This window comes from Hibiscus syriacus, unplaced genomic scaffold (genome assembly GCF_006381635.1).
Source record: "Hibiscus syriacus cultivar Baekdansim isolate YM2019G1 unplaced genomic scaffold, ASM638163v2 tig00110328_pilon, whole genome shotgun sequence".
Taxonomy (NCBI): domain Eukaryota; kingdom Viridiplantae; phylum Streptophyta; class Magnoliopsida; order Malvales; family Malvaceae; genus Hibiscus; species Hibiscus syriacus.
The window spans coordinates 7,172,272-7,197,037 of record NW_024062685.1 but is presented as its reverse complement, the minus strand read 5'-3'; the positions used below and the strand labels follow the sequence as shown (position 1 = coordinate 7,197,037).

The 24,766-nt window shown below is 36.0% G+C and overlaps 4 protein-coding genes across 4 annotated transcripts; 2 read left to right on the top strand and 2 right to left on the bottom strand.

Moving 5' to 3' along the window:
• Positions 1-1,373: 1,373 nt before the first annotated feature.
• LOC120118719 (mitochondrial outer membrane protein porin of 34 kDa-like) lies at positions 1,374-3,735 on the top strand. Its single transcript, XM_039138721.1, has 6 exons — positions 1,374-1,482; positions 1,586-1,653; positions 2,236-2,346; positions 2,745-2,831; positions 2,986-3,194; positions 3,280-3,735. Exons 1-6 carry the CDS (start codon positions 1,434-1,436, stop codon positions 3,584-3,586), a joined length of 831 nt encoding a protein of 276 aa, XP_038994652.1. The 5' UTR covers positions 1,374-1,433; the 3' UTR covers positions 3,587-3,735.
• Positions 3,736-4,673: 938 nt separating this feature from the next.
• LOC120118348 lies at positions 4,674-5,079 on the bottom strand. Its single transcript, XM_039138401.1, has one exon. The coding sequence runs from the start codon at positions 5,073-5,075 to the stop codon at positions 4,674-4,676; it is 402 nt and encodes a 133-aa protein (XP_038994332.1). The 5' UTR covers positions 5,076-5,079.
• Positions 5,080-5,128: 49 nt separating this feature from the next.
• Positions 5,129-15,720, top strand: LOC120118347 (3-dehydroquinate synthase homolog). Its single transcript, XM_039138400.1, has 9 exons — positions 5,129-5,149; positions 5,540-5,731; positions 11,258-11,356; positions 11,476-11,544; positions 11,615-11,755; positions 11,845-11,934; positions 15,014-15,181; positions 15,312-15,390; positions 15,488-15,720. Exons 1-9 carry the CDS (start codon positions 5,129-5,131, stop codon positions 15,613-15,615), a joined length of 987 nt encoding a protein of 328 aa, XP_038994331.1. The 3' UTR covers positions 15,616-15,720.
• A 2,866-nt stretch (positions 15,721-18,586) lies between these two features.
• LOC120118346 (homeobox-leucine zipper protein ATHB-13-like) lies at positions 18,587-19,755 on the bottom strand. Its single transcript, XM_039138398.1, has 3 exons — positions 19,485-19,755; positions 19,070-19,422; positions 18,587-18,892 (listed from the first exon to the last, which is right to left on the bottom strand). The coding sequence occupies exons 1-3, from the start codon at positions 19,588-19,590 to the stop codon at positions 18,587-18,589; spliced, it is 765 nt and encodes a 254-aa protein (XP_038994329.1). The 5' UTR covers positions 19,591-19,755.
• Between the last annotated feature and the right edge of the window lie 5,011 nt (positions 19,756-24,766).

Below are 24,766 nucleotides of genomic sequence, written 5' to 3'. Positions count from 1 at the left end.
CCGGACCGGCTGAAAACCGGAAAAAATTGGAATTTTTTTTTAAAATTAAACCAAACGTCGTTTGTTAAACGAGCCAAGTCGAACTCGAGTATTGCTGAGCTCGACTCGAACTTGAAAACTTTAAAAGTAAGTTCAACTCCACTCAAACTCACAAGTTAAAAATTATCAAGTTCAACTCGAACTCGAAATATAATATTAAAACTTGAACTCAAAAAGGCTTGAACTAAAAAAAAATTTAGAAGCTCAATTGAAGCCTAAAATTCGAGCTTGATTGAAGTGAAAGAATAGTTCACTCAATGCTTACCAAAAGGCTCTATGATTTTGAATTCCAAATTACATTTATTATTTATAGAAGTTAGTTGTGATGCGCTTCTATGTTTCTTAACAATGTGAGATTGTTTTGTTCTCATATTTTTACTCTTTAGACTTTTGGGATGCTCTTCTATGTTTCTTAGCCATGTGAGATTGTTTTTTAATATTTATGTTTTACCTTAAATATTATGTTGTAATTAATTTGAATCATTTTGTTTCAATTGATTTTATGGTTTTTAATTTATATATGTTATGACTTGTTTTGAATATAACTTATGATATAAAAAATTATTTTTTATTAAATATTTTTGGTATTTTTATTTAATTTTTTAAATAATTATGACATCGTCTAGTTCTTCCGAACGGTTGGACCGATTCGAGCGATTAAATCAATGAACCGGTAACATGACCGATTCACTAACCGATCCGATTCTGAAAATCATGCCTCTTTCTTTAAAGCACCATTTTTACGTCATTTTCTTTTCATTTCCAAATTTCTTCGTCTTTTTTTACAATTTTAAGATCTGTTTTTAATATATTTGTCGGCAAATTTAGAAATTTTTTAAACAAAACAAAAAGTTGGAATATTCAGACCAAAATCTTTGAGAATATTATTTTTGGGTAAAATGTAGTTTGATGACGTGAATAAAATTAGAAGTTTATTAAAATGAAATTTATGTTACAAAGGTATTCAATGTAAATAAAAAATAATTTATTAATTAAACGAAATTTCCGTTTTAGAAATTTAAAAGCAACGATTAGTATTAAAAAATAATCTAAATATAGCAACACAAAATCTTATTACCATTACCAAAAAATAGAATTCAATTAGTATAAAAAGAAAAAAAAAACCAATTTTTTAGGAAATATTTCTTGATTGCCAAGTAGAGACCTCCAATTGGATCAACGGTGAAAGCAAAGATAAACCGACTCACATCTATCATCCCACGGTTCACAGTTTTTCGTTAATAAAAAAATATTTTAACCCCCAAAAACCCCAATCCGTTTAGGGTTTTGGATTCCCCTATTTATTTATCCCCTCTAAAGAAGCGATCATTTCTCATTCTTCTTTTATCGCTGAAATTCTCCCTGAAGAGTCTTCCTCCCCAAAAGAAAACAAGATGGGCAAGGGTCCTGGTCTCTACACTGAAATCGGCAAGAAAGCCAGAGGTATAATAATACGATTTATTTTTTTAGCAGAAATTTCGAATCTTTCATACTTATTTGAAGCTTCAAAGCTGTAATATTTATGTTTTTTTTTTGGGTTTTATAGATCTTCTTTACAAGGACTATCAGACTGACCAAAAGTTTACTCTGACTACTACCTCTCCCACTGGAGTTGTAAGTTCTTATTTCTTTTTCTTTGGGGGTTTAAATTTTTGGTTTTCTATTTTTATTTTCTGGAGTTATCTATTCTGTTTTTCTCTAGATTTTTTTTATTAAAGGAATTGATTTTAGTTTCTTTGCTCTGTGAAAACCAAGTTTTGATTTTTGTCCTGTTATGATATTTTTGAGATTTCTTATCTTTCTTTCTGGGTTTCTTTAGCTTGATACAAAATGGGTTTCTTTAGCTTGATACAAAATGCATGTTTTCTTTATTTCAGTGAACCTGAATGCTGTTTTTGTTTACATTTTGAATTTATTTTTCTTTAGGTTTTGTAAGACCATTTTTCATGCATGTCTTATGGTAAAATTATGTTAATTACGAAAAAGAATGAATAATTTAAGCTGGTCTTAAAGGCTATTATATAGATGTATCTTTTTGGCTCTTTTATATGTTTTGATTAGTGCATTTCTTGCTATTATGTTTTATGATTTTAGCATGGTTATATCGTTCTTTTGACTTCAATTATTCTGTGTGATGCTTGATTTCTTGAATGTGAACTAATTCTTTGTTCGAGGGTTTTCCCTCTTTATCTTTAGGCAATCACCTCTGCTGGAACGAAGAAAGGGGAACTCTTTCTGGCTGATGTTAACACCCAGCTGAAGAACAAGAATGTTACAACTGATATCAAAGTGGACACCAACTCCAATGTAAGTATTTTGTCTGTGTTTTTATTTGTTGATTTGTTTTTTATTTGATGAGTAGCTTGGTTACAATTTCTTTTTAGTGCGTGAGATATGATGTTCTTTTCTCAATTGGTTTTACCTTCTCCATGCACGGATTATCCCCTCAACTTTGAAGCATGTGTTTTAACCAGTAGGATGTGTGCTTGATAAAATCATTTAGAACATAATATAACTGGAGCATGATGTAACTTTTGGGGATTTAATCTTTTTGGTAGAATTCCTATGCAAGTAAAGGATCTCTTTGGTTGAGTTCATAGTTTCTTTCTTTTTCCTTGTATTCCTTTGCTATTGATTTATGTGCATGCCATCTTCTATAAGATATGTTGAACATTTGTTGTACTAAAGTTGTTTACATTTATCAGCTATTTACCACCATAACGGTTGATGAGCCTGCGCCTGGGCTGAAGACAATATTTAGCTTTAGAGTCCCTGATCAGAGGTCTGGAAAGGTACACAACTCTGTCATCAAATTTCAATTTGCAACACTGGGAACTACCATTTTGTTTTGGCTTTTAGCACAAGATCGTGTTACAATTGCCTCTAAGCATTGGGACAGCTTCATGATGCTGTTGGACATGTCTATTTTCTCTCCATGTATACCAGATTGAACTCCAGTATTTGCATGAGTATGCTGGGATAAGCTCAAGCATTGGATTAACTGCAAACCCAGTAGTTAACTTCTCGGGTGTGCTTGGGACAAATGTTCTTGCACTCGGTACTGATATCTCTTTCGACACAAAGACTGGGAATTTCACCAAATGCAATGCTGGATTGAGTTTCACCAATGAGGATCTCATTGCTTCACTGGCTCTGTATGTGATTATGTTTCTATTTACCTTTCTACAGCTGAACATTCCAAGAGTATATGTCTCTATCGTAATACCCTGATTGGTGCAGGAACGAAAAGGGCGACTCTGTCAACGCATCCTACTATCATATCGTGAACCCGTTTACTAACACTTCTGTTGGTGCCGAAGTGACCCATACCTTATCTACCAATGTGAACACCATCACTGTAGGAACACAACATGCATTGGATCCATTGACAACTGTGAAGGCACGGGTGACCAATGTGGGCAAGGCGAGTGCTCTGATCCAGCACGAGTGGCGTCCGAAGTCCCTGTTTACAATTTCTGGAGAGGTGGATACGAAGTCGATTGACAAGAGCCCCAAGGTGGGACTTGCATTGGCACTCAAGCCTTGAGAACTTATTATGACATAATGAGCTCATTTTGGTGAAAGAGCATGGCAGGCATAAGAATTTCTGTTTAGCGACTTTGATGGTGCTGCCATCTAACTACTCCTTTATGCCAATGGTTTTTCATTTTAGAAAATAATGAAGTGAAGAAAAATAGAGGCGAGATAACTTCTTTAAATCATGTTTTGTTTTACAATTCAAAGCTTTAGTAGGTTGGTTTTCTTAATGGAAGTGGATAATTTTACTCTGCAACAAATGAAAGAAATACAGACAAGTTGATTTTCATATAAAATCTAACAAAAGGAAGACCAAAATAAATCCAACCGTTGGAAGGCATGTCCTCTGTTGAAAATGGCACAAGTAAATACAGTAAATTAATTCCTTAATCATTTTTGTTCCTTTCCCCCTCCCTTTGACTTCATTAGCTAGCAGCCCGTCGTAGGTACAGTCGGGTGAAATTTCTGTAGGGCTTAACTACTGTATTAAATTTAGTCTACTAATGTATTACTAGGATTAATTATCTTTTTACACTTTAATCTACTATTATAAATTGACAACCTTTAGTTGATTGAGGAACAACAACAACAACAACGTGCATGGCGGAATTGTTTGGAGGAAGATGCAATCGAAGTGGACAAAGCTTGCCGTCCAAAGGGTTTCGTGAGCAAATGGTAAACTCCTCATCCACACCCGTCTCCTCCTTAAAAACCTTCTTCAACTCCACCACCCTACTGCCTTTAAACGTGAAGCTTCGCTCTCCCATCGTCGCATCAACATCGCCATTTTTATTGACCACTTCCTACTTGATTACCCTTCCTTCAAATGCCGCCGGTGAACCTTCTGTTGAGTTATCAGGCTACATGCCAAGATAAAATATTCAGACCAATGAGTTTTTATCAGGCTCTCAAAGTAAATAAATTCATTGATTAAACCAGGACCATGCTCATCAAACCTCAAGTGTAGACGTTATAGGTCCCCTAAGTGATATCTCTGAAGGTGAACCATGATCGTCCGAATTTGATTCGATATTGGTTTTATCATCCCGATGTTCTAGAATCTCAACGTTCCAAAGGATCCAATCTTGTGTGAAGGATCAATGCGGGATATTATCATGTGTAATGTGACCCATCCACGGCGGGAACCTGCCGTTGGCGCGCAAATACTGGCCGTAACGCGTCTTGAACCTAACCTGAACGCCTTCACTAAGTGGCTCCCATTCAACTGAAGATGTCAGTCGTCTCGGCAACGTTTGCAACACCCTTTTCCCTCGGAGTCCGATGAGAAACAGCATATTTGAAGCCGTTAAGTATTTTCCGTGACAACTTTTGAGACGAATATGGAACGAACTTGATTCGGGGAACTCCCTCGCCCACCGCGCATTCCTCGACGATCCATCTCGATCTTGGCCGATGGTTTCCTGATCATCGTTGGCTACTAAGAACTTGTCATGGTGTCTACATAAACGAACAACACTAGCTTTCTCGAAGATTTCCATGGCTACCACTCTAACAGAGATTGGAAGGCAGAAAGGAAATTGAGGAACGTTTGATGGGAAACGAGTTTTATATTGTCAATGAAGAGATAGGAGAGACCGAAATTTAAGCACCCAAAATTCAATGAGTAACAGGCAAAGCAAAATCAATGTCCAACAATACTATTTTACGTTTATTTATGCCTAATGTTTAGAGAAAATAGTTTCCCATGTGTTAACGGGTTAAATATTTTCGTCTACAATTTTTTTTTACATTTTATTAATAATTTATTTCTCTCAAATTTTATAAATTATCTTTTCCTTAAAATTTATAAGTTTGAACTCTTGAATTAGATTTGTATAAACGGTTTATTTTTAGAGATAATTTTCTCACATACTTGACCCTAATTTATATTTATCGATGATCTTTCTTTAATTTAATTTCTTGTTATGGTTCGTTTGACACAGCACTGCCGAACAAAACCTAGAATTTCCCCCCCCCAAAGCATCGCGATGGGACTCCAGTTGTTCTTCCCCCACCGGAGGTCCTGGAAGCCGGAATTTCAGAATGGGAACTGTCACTGGTTGGGCAATTCCTCGGAGCAACACCCAATTTCTCATCTTTACAACGGATTGTCAACAACCTGTGGAACAAAGCTTTACAAGGTTCACAAGTTCAGGTGAGTTCGGCTGGTAACAACCTTTTCATTTTCTCTTTTAGCTCAAAAATTGCTAGAGGTTGGGTGATTGAGAACGGTCCATGGCACATTCATAACAAGACAGTGATACTTAGGAAATGGGAGTCAAATTTGAAAAGACTTAGCTTTGATTTGTCAAAATTACCAGTTTGGGTGCATCTGTTTAATGTTCCTCTTGAACTTTTTAACCGAGCTGATCTAAGTTATTTAGCAAGTGCAATAGGAAATCCCATTTCTATGGATTCGATTACTGCTTCGAAATCCAGACTTGAATATGCTAAAGTCTGTGTTGAAATTGGGGCTAGTGAAGGAATTCCGAAATTTATAGATGTTGAACTGAAAGATGGCCAAACTACTTCGATACAAGTGGAAATTCCTTGGATCCCACCATCCTGTAGAAAATGCAAAGTTTTCGGCCACTTAGACAAGGGATGTCTGCAAAAACAGAATTCAGCCTTAACAGTTTCCCAAGTCTGGAAAAAGAAGGGAGATTTAAATCCTAACTCTGGATCTCCAACAATAGGAGGAGTTGAATTACTACAGGAACCTCTGAATTCTGGACAAATGTCATCTGAAGAACAGATTCCTACTGAAGCTGTTAATGTAAACATGTCAGATCACAATGAGACTTCTATTTACTCTAAAGATCAAGAAAAACAGTTTGAGCAAACTGTTTCTGATCAAACAGAAAATGTTCCTAACGACTTAGAAGCTGAGAGGGACCAACAAACTAATGGTCTTACTGAGGTTGAAGATGATATAGCAGTCACTCATAAAGCTGCCCAAAAACGTGGAAGAGGTAGGCCTGTTAAGGAAAACTCAAAAGCTCCATTAGTTGGTTCTAAAAACAGATTTGAAGTGCTCCTTACTGCTGAAGAAAATCCACAAAGTGCTGATAGACCTCCAAGGAAAATACTAACAGCTTCATTGGGAGTTGCAGGTTTGGTGAAAGAGTTAAAATCAAAGAAAAAGGAACACATAGAGAAAGCTCAAAGCAATAATGTAGATGGTAATGGGGGTTCTGTGGGACAATCCTCTAAATGATAATCAGCTTTTGGAATGTATGAGGTCTTAACAAACCTCTAAAACAAGAAATAGTTCTTCAAAGAGCTAATCATTACAAAGTTGAAGTTATGCGTTTAATGGAGACTAGAGTCAAACTAGACAAGTTAGAGACTATTTTCAAGTCAAAGTTTGCTTATTGGAATGTTTGTACCAATTACAACCACGCTGTAAATGAGAGACTGTGGGTTCTATGGAGGAAAGGATTAGATCTTTCCATCATCCAAGTAACGGATCAGAGTATTACAGTAAAAGGAAACTATCTTGGAGCTTCTCTGTTCATCTCGGCAATTTATGAAAGCAATGACGGAATACTAAGAAGACAACTTTGGAACCAGCTTCGAGAACTTAATATTACAATTCAACACTCCCCTTGGATACTAGGAGGGGACTTTAACGTTATACTGCATTCATCTGAAAGCTCGGATCATGAGCTTTTTGGTCACTATCTTACTCCTGATATGGACGATTTCCAAGACTTCACACATGAGCTCGACTTCAAGACCGTCCATTTTTCGGCCCTTCTTTCACTTGGACTAATAAGCAGCAAGATACTTTTCTGGCTAGGAAGCTTGATAGGGTGCTAATTAACCCCTAGTGGGCTAGCTCTTTCCAGCAATCCTTTGTTGAATTCACTGCTCCGGGCATTTCTGATCATTGTATGGCCATAGTTTGGCTATCGAAGGAGATTCCAAGCAACAGACCGAAGCCTTTCAAGTTCTTCAATTTTTGGACACTTCACCTGAACTTCATGAACCTGGTTAGACATTCGTGCAAAGGATCAGTTCAAGGCAACCCAATGAATTTACACTTTATTAAATTGAAGATACTTAAAAGATGCCTTAAGAATTTAAATAGAAATAACTTTAGTTATCTCTCGGCTCGTGTAAGGAAAAAGAGAAGCGAAATGGAGCTACAACAAATACTCACTTTAAAAGCTGAAGATGTTATCGGTAAGGAGTTAATACTGCAATATGAGCTTAACACTCTTGAAGAGGTTGAGGTAATGTTTCTCAAACAAAAAGCCAAAGTGCAGTGGCTTAAGGAAGGAGATAAATGTTCCAAATTCTTTAACTCAAGGGTTGCTATTAAGAATAAAAGGGACACTATTCGGGTTCTGGTTAACGAGAAAGGAGACAGACTTGAATCTTTCGAAGAAATGACTGCCAAAGTGACTGACTTCTTCCTCAACCTAATCAGCTCAGTCGATCCAAGGGTCAGAGATACCAATCCTACTGTTCTTAACGATTTGCTCCATTACTCTCTGCCTGCAGAAGCAGCTACTAACCTGATTAAGGAAGTAACCATTGATGAGATTAAGGAAGCCATCTTTAATCAAGGGAATGATAAAGCTCCTGGTCCAAATAGATAAACTCCTATTTTCTTTAAGAAAGCATGGCCTATTATTGGCGATGAGGTGGTGCTTGCAGTCCATTACTTCTTCCATAGTTCTCATCTTTTGCCAGCTTTTAATGCTACCATTCTAGCATTGGTTCCTAACCCAAAGTCAGTTAAAGACTTCCGCCCAATTTCATAATGTTCAGTGATTTACAAGGCTATAACCAAGATTTTGGTTAAAAGACTAACTAAGCACCTTCCTGACATGATAACTTTGAATCAGACAACATTTATTAAAGGAAGAAACATATTTGAAAATACTCTCCTTGCCCAGGAAATGGTTAAAGGCTATGGCAGGAAAAACATATCCCCGAGATGCTCCTTGAAAATAGATCTTCACAAGGCTTTTGATTCACTTCACTAGGGATTCATTTCAAATATTCTTCAGGCGCTTGACCTTCCTACGGTTTTCATAGCTTGGATAGAAGCTTGTTTTACTCAAGCTAGATTCTCCATTTCGTTCAATGGGAGCTTAATTGACTATTTCAAGGGAGCAAGAGGAATTAGACAGGGAGACCCCCTTTCACCATTCCTTTTTGTCCTCTCTATGAATGTGTTATCCAAATTACTCAATTTGGGTGCTGCACGAGGCATATTTGGTTACCATCCTAAAAGCAAGAAGATCGGCCTAACACACTTATCCTTTGCTGATGATTTGCTAATTTTTTGCAAAGGTAATGTTGATTCAATTGTTGGCATCATTAGCGTTTTAGATCAATTCTATGAAATGTCTGGCCTAAAGCTTAATGCATTTAAAACGGAATTTTTTGCTGATGGAATCTCTTCAAGAACTTTAGATGCTATTAAGCAAATTTTTGGTTTTAATCAAGGAACCTTGCCAGTGAGGTACTTAGGTGTGCCATTAGTCACTCGAAAACTCTCCGAAAAAGACTGTGATATTTTAATTGAGAAAATCAAAGCTAGGCTTCATCATTGGGCTGGTAAGGATTTGAGCTATGCTGGCAAACTGGAGCTCATAAGATCAATTCTGTTTAGTGTTGTGAATTACTGGTGTAGACAGTTAATACTACCTCAATCTATCTTAAACAAGATTGATCAACTCTGCTCCCGCTTTTTCTGAAAAGGAGAAGATAAAGCCTCTTCCGGAGCTAGGATAAGTTGGGATAAAATCTGTCAGTAAAAATCAGAAGGTGGGCTCGGACTGAAGAATTTAAAATCCTGGAACAAAGCTTGTCTTCTGCACCTCATCAGAAAAATTCTATCGGGTGAAGGTTCTTTATGGGTTGCTTGGCTTAAAGAATATGTTTTGAAGGAGACCGACTTTTGGTATCTGCAGATTCAGACCAATGTAAGCTGGAGCTTTAATAGATTACTCAAATTAAGGACAAAAGCTTATCCTATCATCTCAACCGGTGACAAACAGATTAGAGACATATGGGAGGAGGTTCGGATCAAGGGTGAAAAAGTTGCATGGTAGAGATTGATTTGGTATCCACTTCACATTCCGAAACATAGCTTGATAGGTTAGATGGCTCACTTGGATAGACTTCTAACAAGAGACAGACTTCAAAGAATGGGGATCACTACTGAAGGTAATTGTGTTCTATGTTCTATTGCTTTGGAAACAAGGGACCATTTGTTCTTCCATTGCCCGATGGTTGCATCCTTATGGGATTCTATAATGAACCTTAATGGGTTGAGAAGATCTACTTCGTTATGGGGTGACATGGTAACATGGGCTTGTGGTGCTTGGAAAGACAAATCACTTCTCACAACAATATTGAAGCTTGCTTGGTGTGCTTACATTTATATTCTGTGGGAAGAAAGGAATCGAAGAATGTTTCGAGGTAGCTCCAGACAAACCGAGGATCTTCTCAAAATCATTAAGGAAAGCGTAGGAATACAACTAAAAGGAAAAACTATTAATAGACTTGATAGTGTTAATCTCACTCTGTAATTCTTGGGGTACTGTCTAACCGTTCATTTCTTTTGTATAGTTCTCTATAGACTTTTGTTGTTGACTTGTTTGTAGCAGAACTCTGCTTCTTTGTGTAATAATATTTAAATTATCCAAAAAAAAGAAATGAAATACAGTTAGATTAGAGTGTTTTAAAACTCATAGCGATAAAGATAGAAAAACTATTGAAAGTATAATTGTTCAAATGGTTAATTTAATTAACCGACTTAATTGGTTTACCCAAATTTCATTAACCAATTTTTTCTTTAACGATAAAATGAAATGAAATTCAGTTAGATTCGTGTGTTTTAAAACTCATAGCGATAAAGATATAAAAACAACTAAAAGTATAGGTGTTCAAGCGGTTAATTTGGTTAATCGATTGAACTTGATTACCCAAATTTCATTAATCAATTTTTTTTTTGTTTTTAACAGTTAAATGAACCAAATTTTTTGAATTAACTTAATAGAACTATGTTCTGTCAATTGATCGGTTAATCGGATTAACCGAAATTTATAAAAAATATATATTATATATTAAATATTTGATAACTTTTATTTATTCGGTTAAAACCGAAGTTTAAACACGCTTGAGCTAAATAATATATATATATTAAATATTTAATTATTTTGATTAATTAACCGATTTTAAATCGAATTAATCGAAATCAAAATTTAAAAAAAATCATTATCCATTAATCAACCAAACTCAAAATTAATCGTCCGAAATTATAGTTGGTTTTAACCGAATTACGATCACCCCTAAGTGAAAGTCCACCCCCAGTTAGATTCAGTACGGAGCAATCCAAGCAAAGAAGTCCAAATTAAACCCCAAATCAAAACTTAGTTAATGACTTCAAACACAAAAAGGGTGATGGCTTCGTTGTCCTCTGCTTCAGCCTCCCTTGTCAGAGCCCAGATTCGGCTCCCTTGTTTCAGGTTCTTAAATGTCCGAAACTATTTACATTCTCTTAGAAATCTTTCTAAGTATACAATTTAATCAGCTTAATTGAGCTAATGGCATAAAGTTGGGAACTTTGCAGATTAAATCATGTAAAGGTCCAGTCTTTGAGAAGATATAGGTAATGATGTTTTTGGTCATTTTTTACCGGTCTTGTTCATTTTTCTAGGTGATACCTGCTGAAAATATTGTGGCACAGTTTCAAGGGAGTCGAACAACTGTGTTTGCCATCTCGAAATCACCTGCTGAAGCACAACTATTTCTTGAGGTAGTTACAAGTTATCTTAGAAAACGCGGGTGTATCTTTGTAGTCTTTGTGTTCCTCCTTGTATGGTCGAGTTGGCTCTCTATTGCATTTTCCATTCCATGACTATTTTTCCTTTGCAGGCTTTGGAGCACGGACTTGGTGGGGTGGTTTTAAAAGCTGAGGATGTCAAAGCTGTTCTTGATTTGAAGGTAATCAGTGCCAGTTTCTGGATTTTTGAGTTGACCAAGGATCGTCCGTTGACATGATTTAAATTTTTAGGAGTATTTCGATAGAAGGAATGAAGTTCACAACAGGCTGAGTTTGACTAAAGCCACTATAACTCGAGTTCTTGCAGTTGGAATGGGTGATTGGGTTTGTGTGGATCTTTGTAGTCTCATGAGGCCTGGTGAGGGACTTCTGGTACACTCGTTATCTCACTTATCCCCAAACTCTCTGTAGGGGTTTAAATGTTTCTGTTCACATTAAGTGTCAATACGACCTTTTGACAGGTTGGATCATTTACTAGGGGACTTTTTCTTGTTCATTCGGAATGTTTGGAGTCGAATTATATTGCAAGTAGACCTTTCCGAGTCAATGCCGTAAGTTTCACCTTCAAAATTGGCTACTGCTAAAAAAGATGTCTAACTTACCCTCCAAATTTCGAAAATGTTGTAGCAGAAAGCAATCGTTCGCATATTCAGAGCAATTAACTTAGTTGTCACCTTTTCTTTCGAGTATTGGAATATACAAGGGCCTTTTTGTTGAAAAGTCAGAATTGTAGAATTGATGAATTCAATTCTTTAGCAGGGCGGTTGTTTTGAATTTGATTAGCATGGGACGACTGGCAAATGGGCGGCTAAATGGTCAAATTTAGGCAGTCAATTTTATTGAAAATTAGCAAGGGATAATTATAAAATTGAGTCCTTGAATTTTAGGATATTTATAAGATTAGTCTTTAAGCTTCAACTATAAATACCCTAACCCATTTAGCTTTAAAATTATCCCCAAATCATTCTAGCTCTCTCTTAAGTGTTTTTGTAAACACCTGTAAATTTTCTCCCTTTAGTAAAAGATCTGCAGCAGTTTGGAGACGTAGGCATAATTGACTGAACTCCGTTATCAATTTCGGGTATTATTTTTCCGTTTTTATTTCGCATTTTCACTAATCTGGTTATAGGAAAATTACTTGTTCTCGTTTTATTTCCCAACAACTGGTATCAGAGCTTTTTGTTATGAATTTTGTCAATTTTTCTATGAGGTTACTATTCACATGAATAATGAATTTTGTGAATAGTGAAATTTGGTCGGCGATACAAATTTGTCGACGGAGGTGTTCTAATACACTGTGGTTCGTAGAAATTATCAGAAACGATCGAAAATAAGCCAGATTTGAGTGAGAGCGATGGCTTTGAGAAACGAAGTTGATGAGCTCAAGAGGGAGCTGCTCATATGCAAGGGAGCAATGAGTGAATAGGATGTGCTCAAGACCTTCTTGGAAGGACTTAGACTAGGGGAGATGCTCGGGGGAGAGCAAGGAGATACCTAGAGACTTTCGGAGGCCATAGTTGTAGCTGGAAAGCTGACTGAGCTTGCAGGTGACAAGCCAAGTAGCGATGTGTCGTCCAGGCCTATGCCCAGAGATAGTGGCAACAGTGAAGGAGACTGAGAAAAAGGTGCAATAGGGAGATGGTAGAGAAAGCTCTTCGAATGGCCAACGAGAGTCATCGACTATTCGTAGCCAAAGAATGCCATAGAGAAAGAATGACAAGGCTAAGTCTGGGGCGAAGAAGAAGGTGAGCAAGGAAAAGCTTAAGTGCTACTTCTGTGATGGTCCTCATTTGATTAGAGGATGTCCCGAGAAGCGTCGCCTTACAACCATCATGAAGAGGATGAGAGAAGGAGAAGTAGCGGGAATTGGCGCGGTCGCAAGTGTTAAAGCTACCAAGTCAAAAAAAAAAAACTTGGTCCGATTGAGGGGATCAATGCGGCCAAGCAACGATCGAGACGAGGCAAGACTGTTGATGTTGAAGCAATCGAACCAGGAAGAAAACGTGACGAGACTGCAGGTGTCAAAGTAGTCGAGCACAAGAAAGGACCCGATTCGATAGCAAGAGATAAAGTTGTCAAGCCGATGGTGCAAAGTGAGCAAGTCTGCTCACAGTATGTCAGGATGGAGGCATGGTCCAAGTTGAGGCGTCTCATGCATAAAGGGACACTTAAGGAGTTTGTGAGTCGATTCAGAAAACTTATGCTCAAAGTCCAAAGTTTGACTGAAGAAGATGGATTCTTCACCTTCATGTTCGGATTGAAGCCATAGGCGAGGAGAGTGTTTGAGCGAAGGGAAGTCAAGGAGTTGTCTAAAGCCTTGACAACCGCTGAGTCCATCAAAGAATTTGGAGTCAAGAAGAACAAGACTTCCAAAACAAAATCGAAAGTCGAGGGTAGTGGCAAGTGAATCCATGATGAAGGCAAGTCAAAGGATGAGGAATGTTGTTCCTCGAGTGACAGAGAAAGTCCACTCAATGATGAACCAGTTGGTGAGTCTGGAGAAGAGGTGTGCAGTCTTGACACAAGTTCAAGTGTCAAAGATGCTAAGCCGAGAGTAAGAGTCGAGCAAACGAGAGGGCGTAGACTTAAGATGCCAGAAGTGTTGCAAGATTACCCGAGGGGAGCCGAGTCATCCAAGGTGATGGATGAGCCCAGGATCGAGTTGTCCAGAGAAGAAGACGAACCCATGATCGAGGGGGCGTTGAGAGTTGGCTCAATACGGTTAATTTTTTCCAAGGCAAGTAGAAGCCAAGTGCAGGAGGAGTTAGCCATGTCCAAGGAGTTTGTCGAGCATGTTTGTGTAGAGAACATGGCTTCAGAAACCATTATAAGAGAAGGGTCGAAGCAAGGGCTTGCCGAGGATGTTCAAGTGAGGAACAATACTTCAAAGATTAGTAGACAAGAGTCGAAGGGAGCCAAGACGTTGAGGGACAAGGCAACCACGGAGAAAGCGCTCCATAACAAGTGGGTTTACAAGAAGGTGACTACGGACAAACTGAAGTTGTGTTCAGCTTCAGTTGGAATGCTAGAATAACAGGACCAAAAATATTGCTGCATCGATCGAGGTGTGAAGACAGATTAAAATTAGTCTTTAAGTGGGAGATTATTGAAAAGTCATAATTGTAGAATTGATTCAATTCTTTGGCAGGGCGGTTGTTTTGAATTTGATTAACATGGGGCGACAGGCAAATGGGCGGCTAAATGGTCAAATTTAGGCAGCCAATTTTATTGAAAATTGGCAAGGGATAATTACAAAATTTAGTCTTTGAACTTTAGGATATTTATAAGATTAGTCCTTAAGCTTCAACTATAAATACCCTAACCCATTTAGCTTCAAAATTATCCCCAAATAATTCTAGCTCTCTCTCTCAAGTGTTTTTGTAAATACTTGTAAATTTTCTCCCTTTAATAAAAGATCTGCAGCAGTCCGGAGACGTAGGCATAATTGGCTCAACTCCGTTATCAATTTCGGGTATTATTTTTCCGTTTTTATTTTACATTCTCACTAATTTGGTTATAGAAAAATTACTTGTTCTCGTTTATTTCCCAATACTTTTCATGCCTCGGTAATCGATGATTGTTCTTTCTTGAACGCTAATTCTTTGAACAAGGTCTCATGGAAATATGCAGGGGCCTGTCCATGCCTATGTTGCAGTCCCTGGAGGTAAAACAAGCTACCTTTCTGAGTTAAAAGCCGGCAAAGAGGTAATTGTAGTTGATCAAACGGGTAAAATGCAGACAGCAATTGTTGGCCGTGTTAAGATCGAGACCCGACCACTGATCCTTGTGGAAGCAAAGGTTTGTTGACGGCATACTTTTTTGTAATGCTGAACTCTTTCATACGTTCTGGCTTCTAAAGATAAGAATGTTGATATCAAAGTCGATATTCAGAATTCAAAATGCTACTCTAAATATACATTTGCTGCAGATAGATGCAAATGATCGGACCACATACTGCATTCTTCTGCAGACGACCGAAACAGTCGTGTTGGTTTGTCCTCATGAAGGTTCGTTTCAACTCTCGGCTGTCATTTAGCTTTTGTTGGATGTAACAGACACTGCTTATCGTACCGGTTTAAGCTTTGCCCCACCTATGTTTCACAGGTAACCGGATGCGAAAGACTGCAATTCCCGTGACTTCGCTGAAAGCCGGGGACGAAGTTTTGGTAAGACTACAAGGTGGGGCTCGGCATACCGGAATAGAGATCGATGAATTCATTGTCGAGAATTGAATGAACCAGCTAGAACGACGTCGACGGCGTAACTCCTCCATTTTCCAAGATTGTTACCATCCATTTGAAGGCCTTCCAATGAATTATATATTTTTGACAAGTACATTATGCCTGAGAAAGACTTGTTCAATTTCCAGGATTGTTGCAATATAACGAATATAATATATTATCGTTTCCATTCATTTTTAAGTTATTATAAAGTAATATTTATTTTAACTATTATCAACCATTTAATAATAAACATTCAATTAATTTATTATAATTACTAGTGATCGAACATATAATCTTTAGAAATAACAATTATTCTTTTCATATTTTAATCAGTGAAATAAGTGGGTTCATGATCGTTTCCATCATTATTTAATTTCTGAAAAAAATGCAATATTTTTATAAATATGAACAAAAAGCATAAAGATTAATTACGATAGTATCAATTGGACCGTTATTTTAACTTTTGATGAAATACTGAGAAATCAGAATAAAGAAGTGGTGACAGTAGTTCACATGGACAATTGCACGGTAAGATACTTTGCATTGTCAGATGAAATGTACACACGTCACCTTAATATATATATTTAATAATTGATGGCAGAAAATTTTTCACAAAAAATTACTTTATTATTATTATAATTTTTATTTAATATTTTAAATAAAAAAATATAACATTAAATTGATATCACCTGTGGAAAATAAACTCCATTATCGATATATACACAAGTGGGTGAAAAATACGTTGACATAATTGAACTTAAAATTTTTAAGGGTCTATGTATCTCATCATGAGATACTTTTTTACTTTTTTGAGCAATGTTTTTAGAACAATAGTTTATAGTAAATTTACATTATAATAAATATTAAAAATATAATAGTATAATATGAAAAAGGAACATAAACATAATATAAATTTAAGGATCAATGTGGCAAAAAAAAAAACTAAAAAATTAACGTAGGAGTGAAATTTAGAGATTTTTGTTGTTGAAGAAAACGAGCCTCATTAAAACTCTTTTCTATAACCTGTAAAGAGAAAAGAGTATCCTAAGATTTTGTATTACTAGAAAAAGAATCATTGGACACATGAAACGTAATAATTTTGAGATAAATCGAGTTAAAATACAAGGCATTTTCAGAAAGGAGAGCCCATTTAACCAAAGTATGTGCCATAATATTGCAAATTCTAGGAGCAAAACAGACTTTGTAATTTAAATTAGCATCCAAAATCCTATGAGCTTCCCGAAAATAATAACCCTATATTGACAAGTCCTTCTCTGGTCGAGACATCTTGTTGACAACAAACGTTGAATCCAATTCAAAGATTACATACGTCTCTCGATATTCACTCACCAAAGAAAGTGTTGTATTAAGAGTATGAATCTCCCTATTAGATATTATTAAAAAAAGATATATGATCTTTTATCAACTAAATTGATATTTATTTAATTCATGCCACGAATTGAATCTTGAATTTTATCTATATTATGTATCTATCTACGTTAATGAAAATTTGACTAAAATGTTAAGAACCCTTCTTTTGAAATGATAATATAATATAATTATATAAATATATTTTTGAATATTTTATAAAATATTTAAATAAAATTTACCACGGGAATATAACACCTGAATAGATCCATATGTAAATCATTTTATCATTACATTTACAATCAATTATTGAATACATTTTTCACAAAATTAAAATATTTTCATCTTTCCATATATATATATATATATAATAAATTATAATGACAAGAAAAATATTATTAATTTTGATGGTGAACCGAACTCAACAAGATATTTGGGTGATGCACCTTTCAAGCTAATTTTGTTTCACAAATAAGTCAATTGAATTTATTGTGGTAATATTATCATTATCTTAAAAAAGAAGATATCAGCAACCTTTCTTTTAACAATTGCATGCAATTTTTTAAAAGGTTGGTAGTGTAGCAATCCCATATGATAATCAGCAGAAAACAAGTAGAGAATCGAATTTTTATTTCATGGCCCATGTTACATGCCAGACCTGGAACCACATGCACCTTAATTAACCACTATTTATTTTTCTATATTACTCATACTCGAATTTGTGGTACTATTATTGTTTTTACATATCTTTAGTTTGCAAGTAATACTTTTATATTTGTATCTAAATATACGTGAATGAAAGTATCTCATCATATTTTCCATTTTTTAATTTCTTTTCTTCCTTCATTGATGAAACTATTATAGTTTCGTTCCTATATCATGCTAACGTTAAAATCGTCATTTTTCAATGTTTACTTGGATCAATTGAGAGACGGGCAAACTCTCTTTATCGTTTCCTAATATTTGATCAGTTTATTTTTTTAAATCATTTTAAAACTAGTAAAATTCAACTCAAAACACAAAATTCGAGAAAACTCAAATTATTTTGATCTACTATATCTATCATGATCAAAGTAGAATTAAGATATATAACTATTTTATTCCTCCATCTTGTCACCGTTGAGATTTAGAAGATGATGCTCTATCATCAAAAAAATTAAAGAGAATCCAAAACTAGGGGTTGTTTCATATAAAATAAGAAAGTTTTGAGGCAATGCGATAATTTTTAAAACAAAAGTGTTCCATCATAACACACCATTAAGTATTTAATGACTAAGAGACTCAAATAGAAATAGAGAATAATTTGAATTTTTTAAAATTTTAGTGATTAAAGTAGAATCGAAAAGTAAGTTGAGGCAGAGAAATTTGTAATTTATCCTCAAATATATAAGTAGGAATTCAATAAAAGCACGGTAAGGAAGACGTATTATTAGAGAGACAATCCCTGGACATCGATTTTTCTGCCCTATATGTCCAACTCTATACAACAAAATCTCTACATAGACAGAACAATAATGTAGAAACAGCAATAAAACTTGTAATTTTGTCCTTAAACTTTGCTAAGCCAATCCCCAATTGCATGGAGCGCTAGTGCCTGTCGGAGAAATGGTTTTTAGTTCAATTGAAACTTGATTGATTGCTCGGCCCAAGGGCAGAAACCTTGCTGTTCATCTGCTCCATTGAACATATGGCAGTCCAAGCTCGAATCTTTTTGAACCACTCCGTGATCAAGCTTGGATGAACACTCGAGAAGTTGAACCATGTTTGTTGCAGGACTCATGGACGAAGCTCTCAACGCTGTTCTTGTTAAGATATCAAAGTTAAAATCAGGACTGTCTTCGCTTCCATTGCTGCATGCAGCATCGTTTTCGTTATTCATTCTAGTTTGTTTTGAATCTTTCTTCTTCAGAGACAATAACTACACCAAAAGAGGGGGAAAAATCAATCCCGATTTAGATGACTAAAAAACCTACTACTTGCTGCTTTCTGACACTGACACTTTGGATTTGTGATCAACAAAAGCAGCAGAAACATTAAAAAACCTTATTAAGGCATATGAAAGTGAAGATCTTATAAGAAAACCCTTCTAATTTACCTCTGCATTAAGTTTGGTGTTTTGAGCTTGAAGGGTATGGTTGTCAGCTTTGAGAGCTTCAAACAGTTTCTTCAAAGCATCATAATCTTTCTCCAGTTGTTTGTTCTTACATCTGGCCCTCCTGTTTTGAAACCAGATCGCTATCTGCCTTGGTTTCAACCCTAATTCCTTAGCCAACTGCAGTTTTCTCTTGGGACAAAGCTTGTTTCCCAGCTCAAAACTCTTCTCCAAAGCACTCACTTGTTCCGCGTTCAGCCTCCTCTTCTTCTCCCCCTGATGCGATCCATCGTCGGACAATTCATCATCTCCATTTCCATGGCCGCCATGCGGCATTTTCTCGAGCTTTCCAGCACCTGAGAAAGACACATAATTAAACACCCATTAACAGGAGAAAATGATGGATGAAGAGACATACCATGGAAGAATTGAGAAGGGGAAGAAAGGAGGGAATTGAGGGAATAAGGGGGGTTTTGATCTTGGAGAAGGGTTTGAAACATGAAAGCGTGGGGAGGGAAGGCCATTTCAATGGCGAAAACTATATCAGTGATGCACTTGGAAGAATCTTAAAGGGTAAAGGGGGGAGAGAGAGTGGGCATGGGCTATATTGGACTTACTCTCTCTCATATGACTGCAATATATCATGGTTGACAGGTTATGAGAAGAAGACATGGGAAGGGCGGTGATGGGGTTCACAGATGCTGAAAAAGCTATTTTTAGGGTAAAAATGTGTGACATGCATGGATAAAACCAGGGGTGTGGATATTTTTTCCATTATAAATTGTTTATATGGACGGAAATTCCTGCCAAAAGTTTCTGGCCCCTCGGTACCCAAGCACGAATTAGTGCCACGCGTCTAGGGATAGCCACGGGTCAAGTTGTTGCCCCACCCGAATTCTACTCTAAATGTAAATCTCGCTCAACCGTATTTAATCTAATATACTTGATTCAATCTCTCTCTCTCTCTCTATATAATTCATTTTTATCAGATAGAATAAAATTTTAATTTAATTAAAATAAAATAAAATTTTGTGTTTGATTGTCAAATAATATTTTAAATTTTAATGTAAAATATATACAAAATTTAGAAAGATAAAGGGATGTTTCGTAAACAACTTTTTAAAGATCATTTAGCTTATTTAAGTATAAATAGTTAATTGGTAATTAAACCCTCCATTTTTAGTGTATGATAAAAACTTCTTTTGAAAAAACTGATTGTGGTAAATAAGTTGAAAATGAAAACGCTGGAAAAATTCAACGGTTTGAGAGAATTGATTGCTAAATAAGATATTAAATGGACATATTTGACCTTATTATTTTCATATTTGACACCATGTTTTTTAAATATTCCTATTTATTTGTACTTGTTTGGATATGTATCTCTTTCTTGAATATTTGCGTAATCTAAATTTATTTTTGTCGCAACCGTCTTTCGGTTGGGCCCCAAAATTGGGCTTCGACTTGAAAGATGTGGATTAGAGTCGCCACCGATCATTTATTTAAAACAAATGGGTTGATCGGGTACCCTATTTCTTATCTGATATGCGTCTTACCAAAGATATGTCGGATTCGGGAGTAGGTTACAGTCAAGGAAGGATTAGCACCCTTGAACTGCCCTTTCGATATTATATAATTTCCAGTTGTCCTTATTAAGAAAGTTGTAATCTTAAATTAAAGGGTAAAATTTGATTCAAAATTGCTTACCTCTGATTAATTGAAGTTGTACCCTTAGAAAAAATGTTAGATTTGAAATGAAAAAAAAAACGAATTGAATAAAGGTAAAGAGTATAAATAAAAATAACAATCAGAACACAAAAAGGAAGAAAATAAATAGACCTAAAAAAATATAAAAGAAACAAAAAAATGTAAAACAAAATGTACAAGGAAATGCGAACAATAACGAATAAAGGCGAGAAGAAAATAACAAATAAGTAGATAAATAAAATAAATAAAAAAGAAAAATAATAATAAAAAAAACAAACGAAATTAAGATAGTGAAAATAAGAAGGATAGAAATTAATAGTATATATATATATATATATATATATATATATATATATATATATATATATAATACAAAAAAGGATAAATAAAAATAAATATATATAATATATAAAAATATTTACAAAACAAGAAAAATAATAAAAATAAAGTATATAAAGAATATAATAATCATAATAATAATAACAAGTAAAAACAAAAAAAGGAAAATATAAATATATATATATATATATATAATAAATAAATAAATAAAATATTTATATAAATAATAATAAATGATAAAATCGAAAAGAAAACAAAATAAGAGGCAAAATTTGAAGGAAAATCTCAATTGAAATCAAAATTAAGGATCAAATTAAATCTTTTCAAAACGAAGGGAACCAAAACGCGATTTACCCTATTTTAGACCAAAACACGCGGATCCCTCACATATCTGGGTCGGGTCAGGCGGTTTGAAATAGAAAACTTAAAAAAATTTCAAAATCCCTCATTTCTCTCATTCACACGAAAATGAGAGCCCCCCTTCTTTGATTTCTCTCAAATGTTCATCAAAGGATGAACAAACGTTGGGTTCTTGAAGAACCCAGATTTCGACCGTCGCTCGTCGCCTCGCCGCCGTCGTTGATCGGCGATGGCCGCCGATTATCGGTGACAAAATACCTTTTTTTATTTTTCAAAAGCTTTTCTTCTATTCTTTTAAAAGATTGAAACTTTTTTGAAAACGAACCTCAGGGGTGAATAGATCTAAAAAAGAAAACTCTTCTTTTTTCCCCTATGCTCATCGGTTTGAAATAAAAAAAACATTTCTTTCGTATGAATCAAAAACAACAAGACCACACATGCAAGCCTTCAAAAAAGAATAAAGGTATGGGTTTTACCTTTCGTTAACTTTTTCGTAATATTGCAAAAGATATACTTCAATCGTTCTCTTGTTGCTCGTAACTTTCTGCTTTTTATTTTCGTATCCACTGAATCCCTTTACAATGAGTGATTAAAATTTATTTATAGCAAAAGAAAAGATTACATTCTTAGATTTCTAAATGACCTAGAACTCTAATGTGTTTGGTTGCTCTTGTGGTGGACGAGCCTTGCGCCGGAAGATGTGGGCTATTGGTGGCGTGCGACGTGAGGACTTGCGAGGAAAGAGACGTACTGCATGAGGGCTTCTCGGTTGGGATGTGTTTTCAAACGGCGCTGGATGAGAAGTGGCACAGAGGAGAGCATGTTTAGGGTTTCAACAACCCTAACTGATATGGGTTACTCCAACGGGCCAGTTCGGGACTTGGGCTTGTATTTGGGGCACCAATTGGGCCTAGAAAAATGTAATAATAAAAAAAATGTAAATACTTTATAATATAAATATATTATATAATATTAAATAAAAAATTTGGCGTCTTCAGCTACCCCTCTTTGCTTATTATCGTGTAACGAAAATAGAGCAAAGATTAAAAGACGCAAATTTTGTCCATATCGAATGCCTTTCGTTCTAGAGCTGAAATATGATGTAAGACTGGTTTGTCAATATGGACTGAATTGCGAAATGACCCTCTCGTCGTGAGGTTGAGTCTAAACTGAACCATTTTTAGCACGATGTCCTTCGTCGTGAAGTTGAAATCGAACTCAGAATATTTGAAAGTGACTTCTGGATCGTCTTCTGGCTCAAGGTATTTCGTTGTGAAGGTGAAACTTGACCTGAAGACTTTGGTGTTGTGGCGTTACAGATGACTCCTTCGTCGTGAAGTTGGGTCCATCTGTGAAGTTGTGTATCAGAACTGGATATCCTTCCTTGTGAAGTTGAAATCCAATGTAAGTTGCGTTGTTCCGAGGCCAAAATCTTTCGCCATGAAGTTGAAATTGACTTCGAAATTGGAAAATTGTTGTTGACAACCAACCGTCCCTTCGTTGTGAAGTTGAACTTGCGTTGTCTCGAGTCCAATATCCTTCGCTGTGAAGTTGAAATTGGCTCTGAAATTGGGAAATTGTTGTTGACAACCAGCGGTCCCTTCGTCGTGAAGTTGAACTTGCGTTGTCTAGAGTCCAATATCCTTCGTTGTGAAGTTGAAAATTAGCTCTGAAATTGGGAGGTTGTTGTTGACAACCAGCGATCCCTTCGTCGTGAAGTTGAACTTGCGTTATCTGGAGTCCAATATCCTTCGTTGTGAAGTTGAAATTGGCTCTGAAATTGGGAGGTTGTTGTTGACAACCAGCGGTCCCTTCGTCGTGAAGTTGAACTTGCGTTGTCTAGATTCCAATATCCTTCGCTGTGAAGTTGAAATTGGCTTTGAAATTGAGAAGTTGTTGTTGACAACCAGCGGTCCTTTCGTCGTGAAGTTGAACTTGCGTTGTCTGGAGTCCAATATCCTTCGCTGTGAAGTTGAAAATGGGCTCTGAAATTGGGAAGTTGTTGTTGACAACCAGCGGTCCCTTCATTGTGAAGTTGAACTTGCGTTTTCTAGAGTCCAATATCCTTCGCTGTGAAGTTGAAAATTGGCTCTGAAATTGGGAAATTGTTGTTGACAACCAGCGGTCCCTTCGTCGTGAAGTTGAACTTGCGTCGTCTGGAGTCCAATATTCTTCGCTGTGAAGTTGAAATTGGCTCCGAAATTGGAAAATTGTTGTTGACAACCAGCCGTCCCTTCGTCATAAAGTTGAACTTGTGTTGTCTTGAGTAGCGCGATATCCTCCGTCGTGGAGTTGAAATCGTGGATGTTTGACTTCGAGCTAGATATCCTTCGTCATGAAGTTGAAATCTACTCTCGAGCAAATTGTGAGTTCAATATCCTTCATCGCGAAGTTGAAATTGACTCTGCTAAAACTTGAAAAAGTTATGGGGATGTAGAGAGAAATCTCGATCTTCGATTGTCTGTATGGAATTTCGAAGATTTCGACCCTTGGTCTTGAATTCTTCAAATGTTCAAGTCTGATGTTTGTTTTTATATCCTTGATCCGAGAAATGCCTCTCGACCATCTCAAGTATATGCATGAGCCCTTATCAGCTTCCGAGTACCTGCACTTTTCAATGAATCTTTGTGCAATAATATACGAGTATCTTTTGCATGAGTGAATAAATCATTAAGTTTAAGCTCAATCTAAGATGCTCAAAAGGAATTGGTATAGAGAAAAGGATTGTCTTTTATTCATGAGGGAAAAAGAAACAAATAATACATGACAAATATTTTGGAAGATGAAGACATGATAAGGTATAAATGAATATCTTAGATTTCAATAATGTGGGCACTTCTGAGCTGAAAAGCCGTTAGGTGACCTTGAATACAACCTTTGTCAAAGGATCTTTGAAAAATGCGACAATCTTCAGGAGAGTGCAACATTTCTCTAACTCGTTGAGTCTGCGGAAATTTAGATGCCGGGGAATTTCAAATGTATAGGTTTCTTGAATTATCCAAATCACCCTTTCGGGTTTTCAACTTGGATCCATCCTTGGTTGCAAGACGCCCTTTGTGGATTTTCACCTTGAACCCACATTTTTGCTCTTTTTCTTTTTTTCTTTTTTTTTCTATCTAGGGCGCCCTTTCGGGTTTTCACCCTAAACGTTTTTTTACTTAGGACACCCTTTCGGGTTTTCATCCTATGCGTAGTATTTCTTGACTGCATCTGAGTTGATGGGATGTGGCAGGTCAGGTCCATCCATTTCGGCCAGGACAAGGGCCCCTCCGGAAAAGGCCTTTTTTACAACATAGG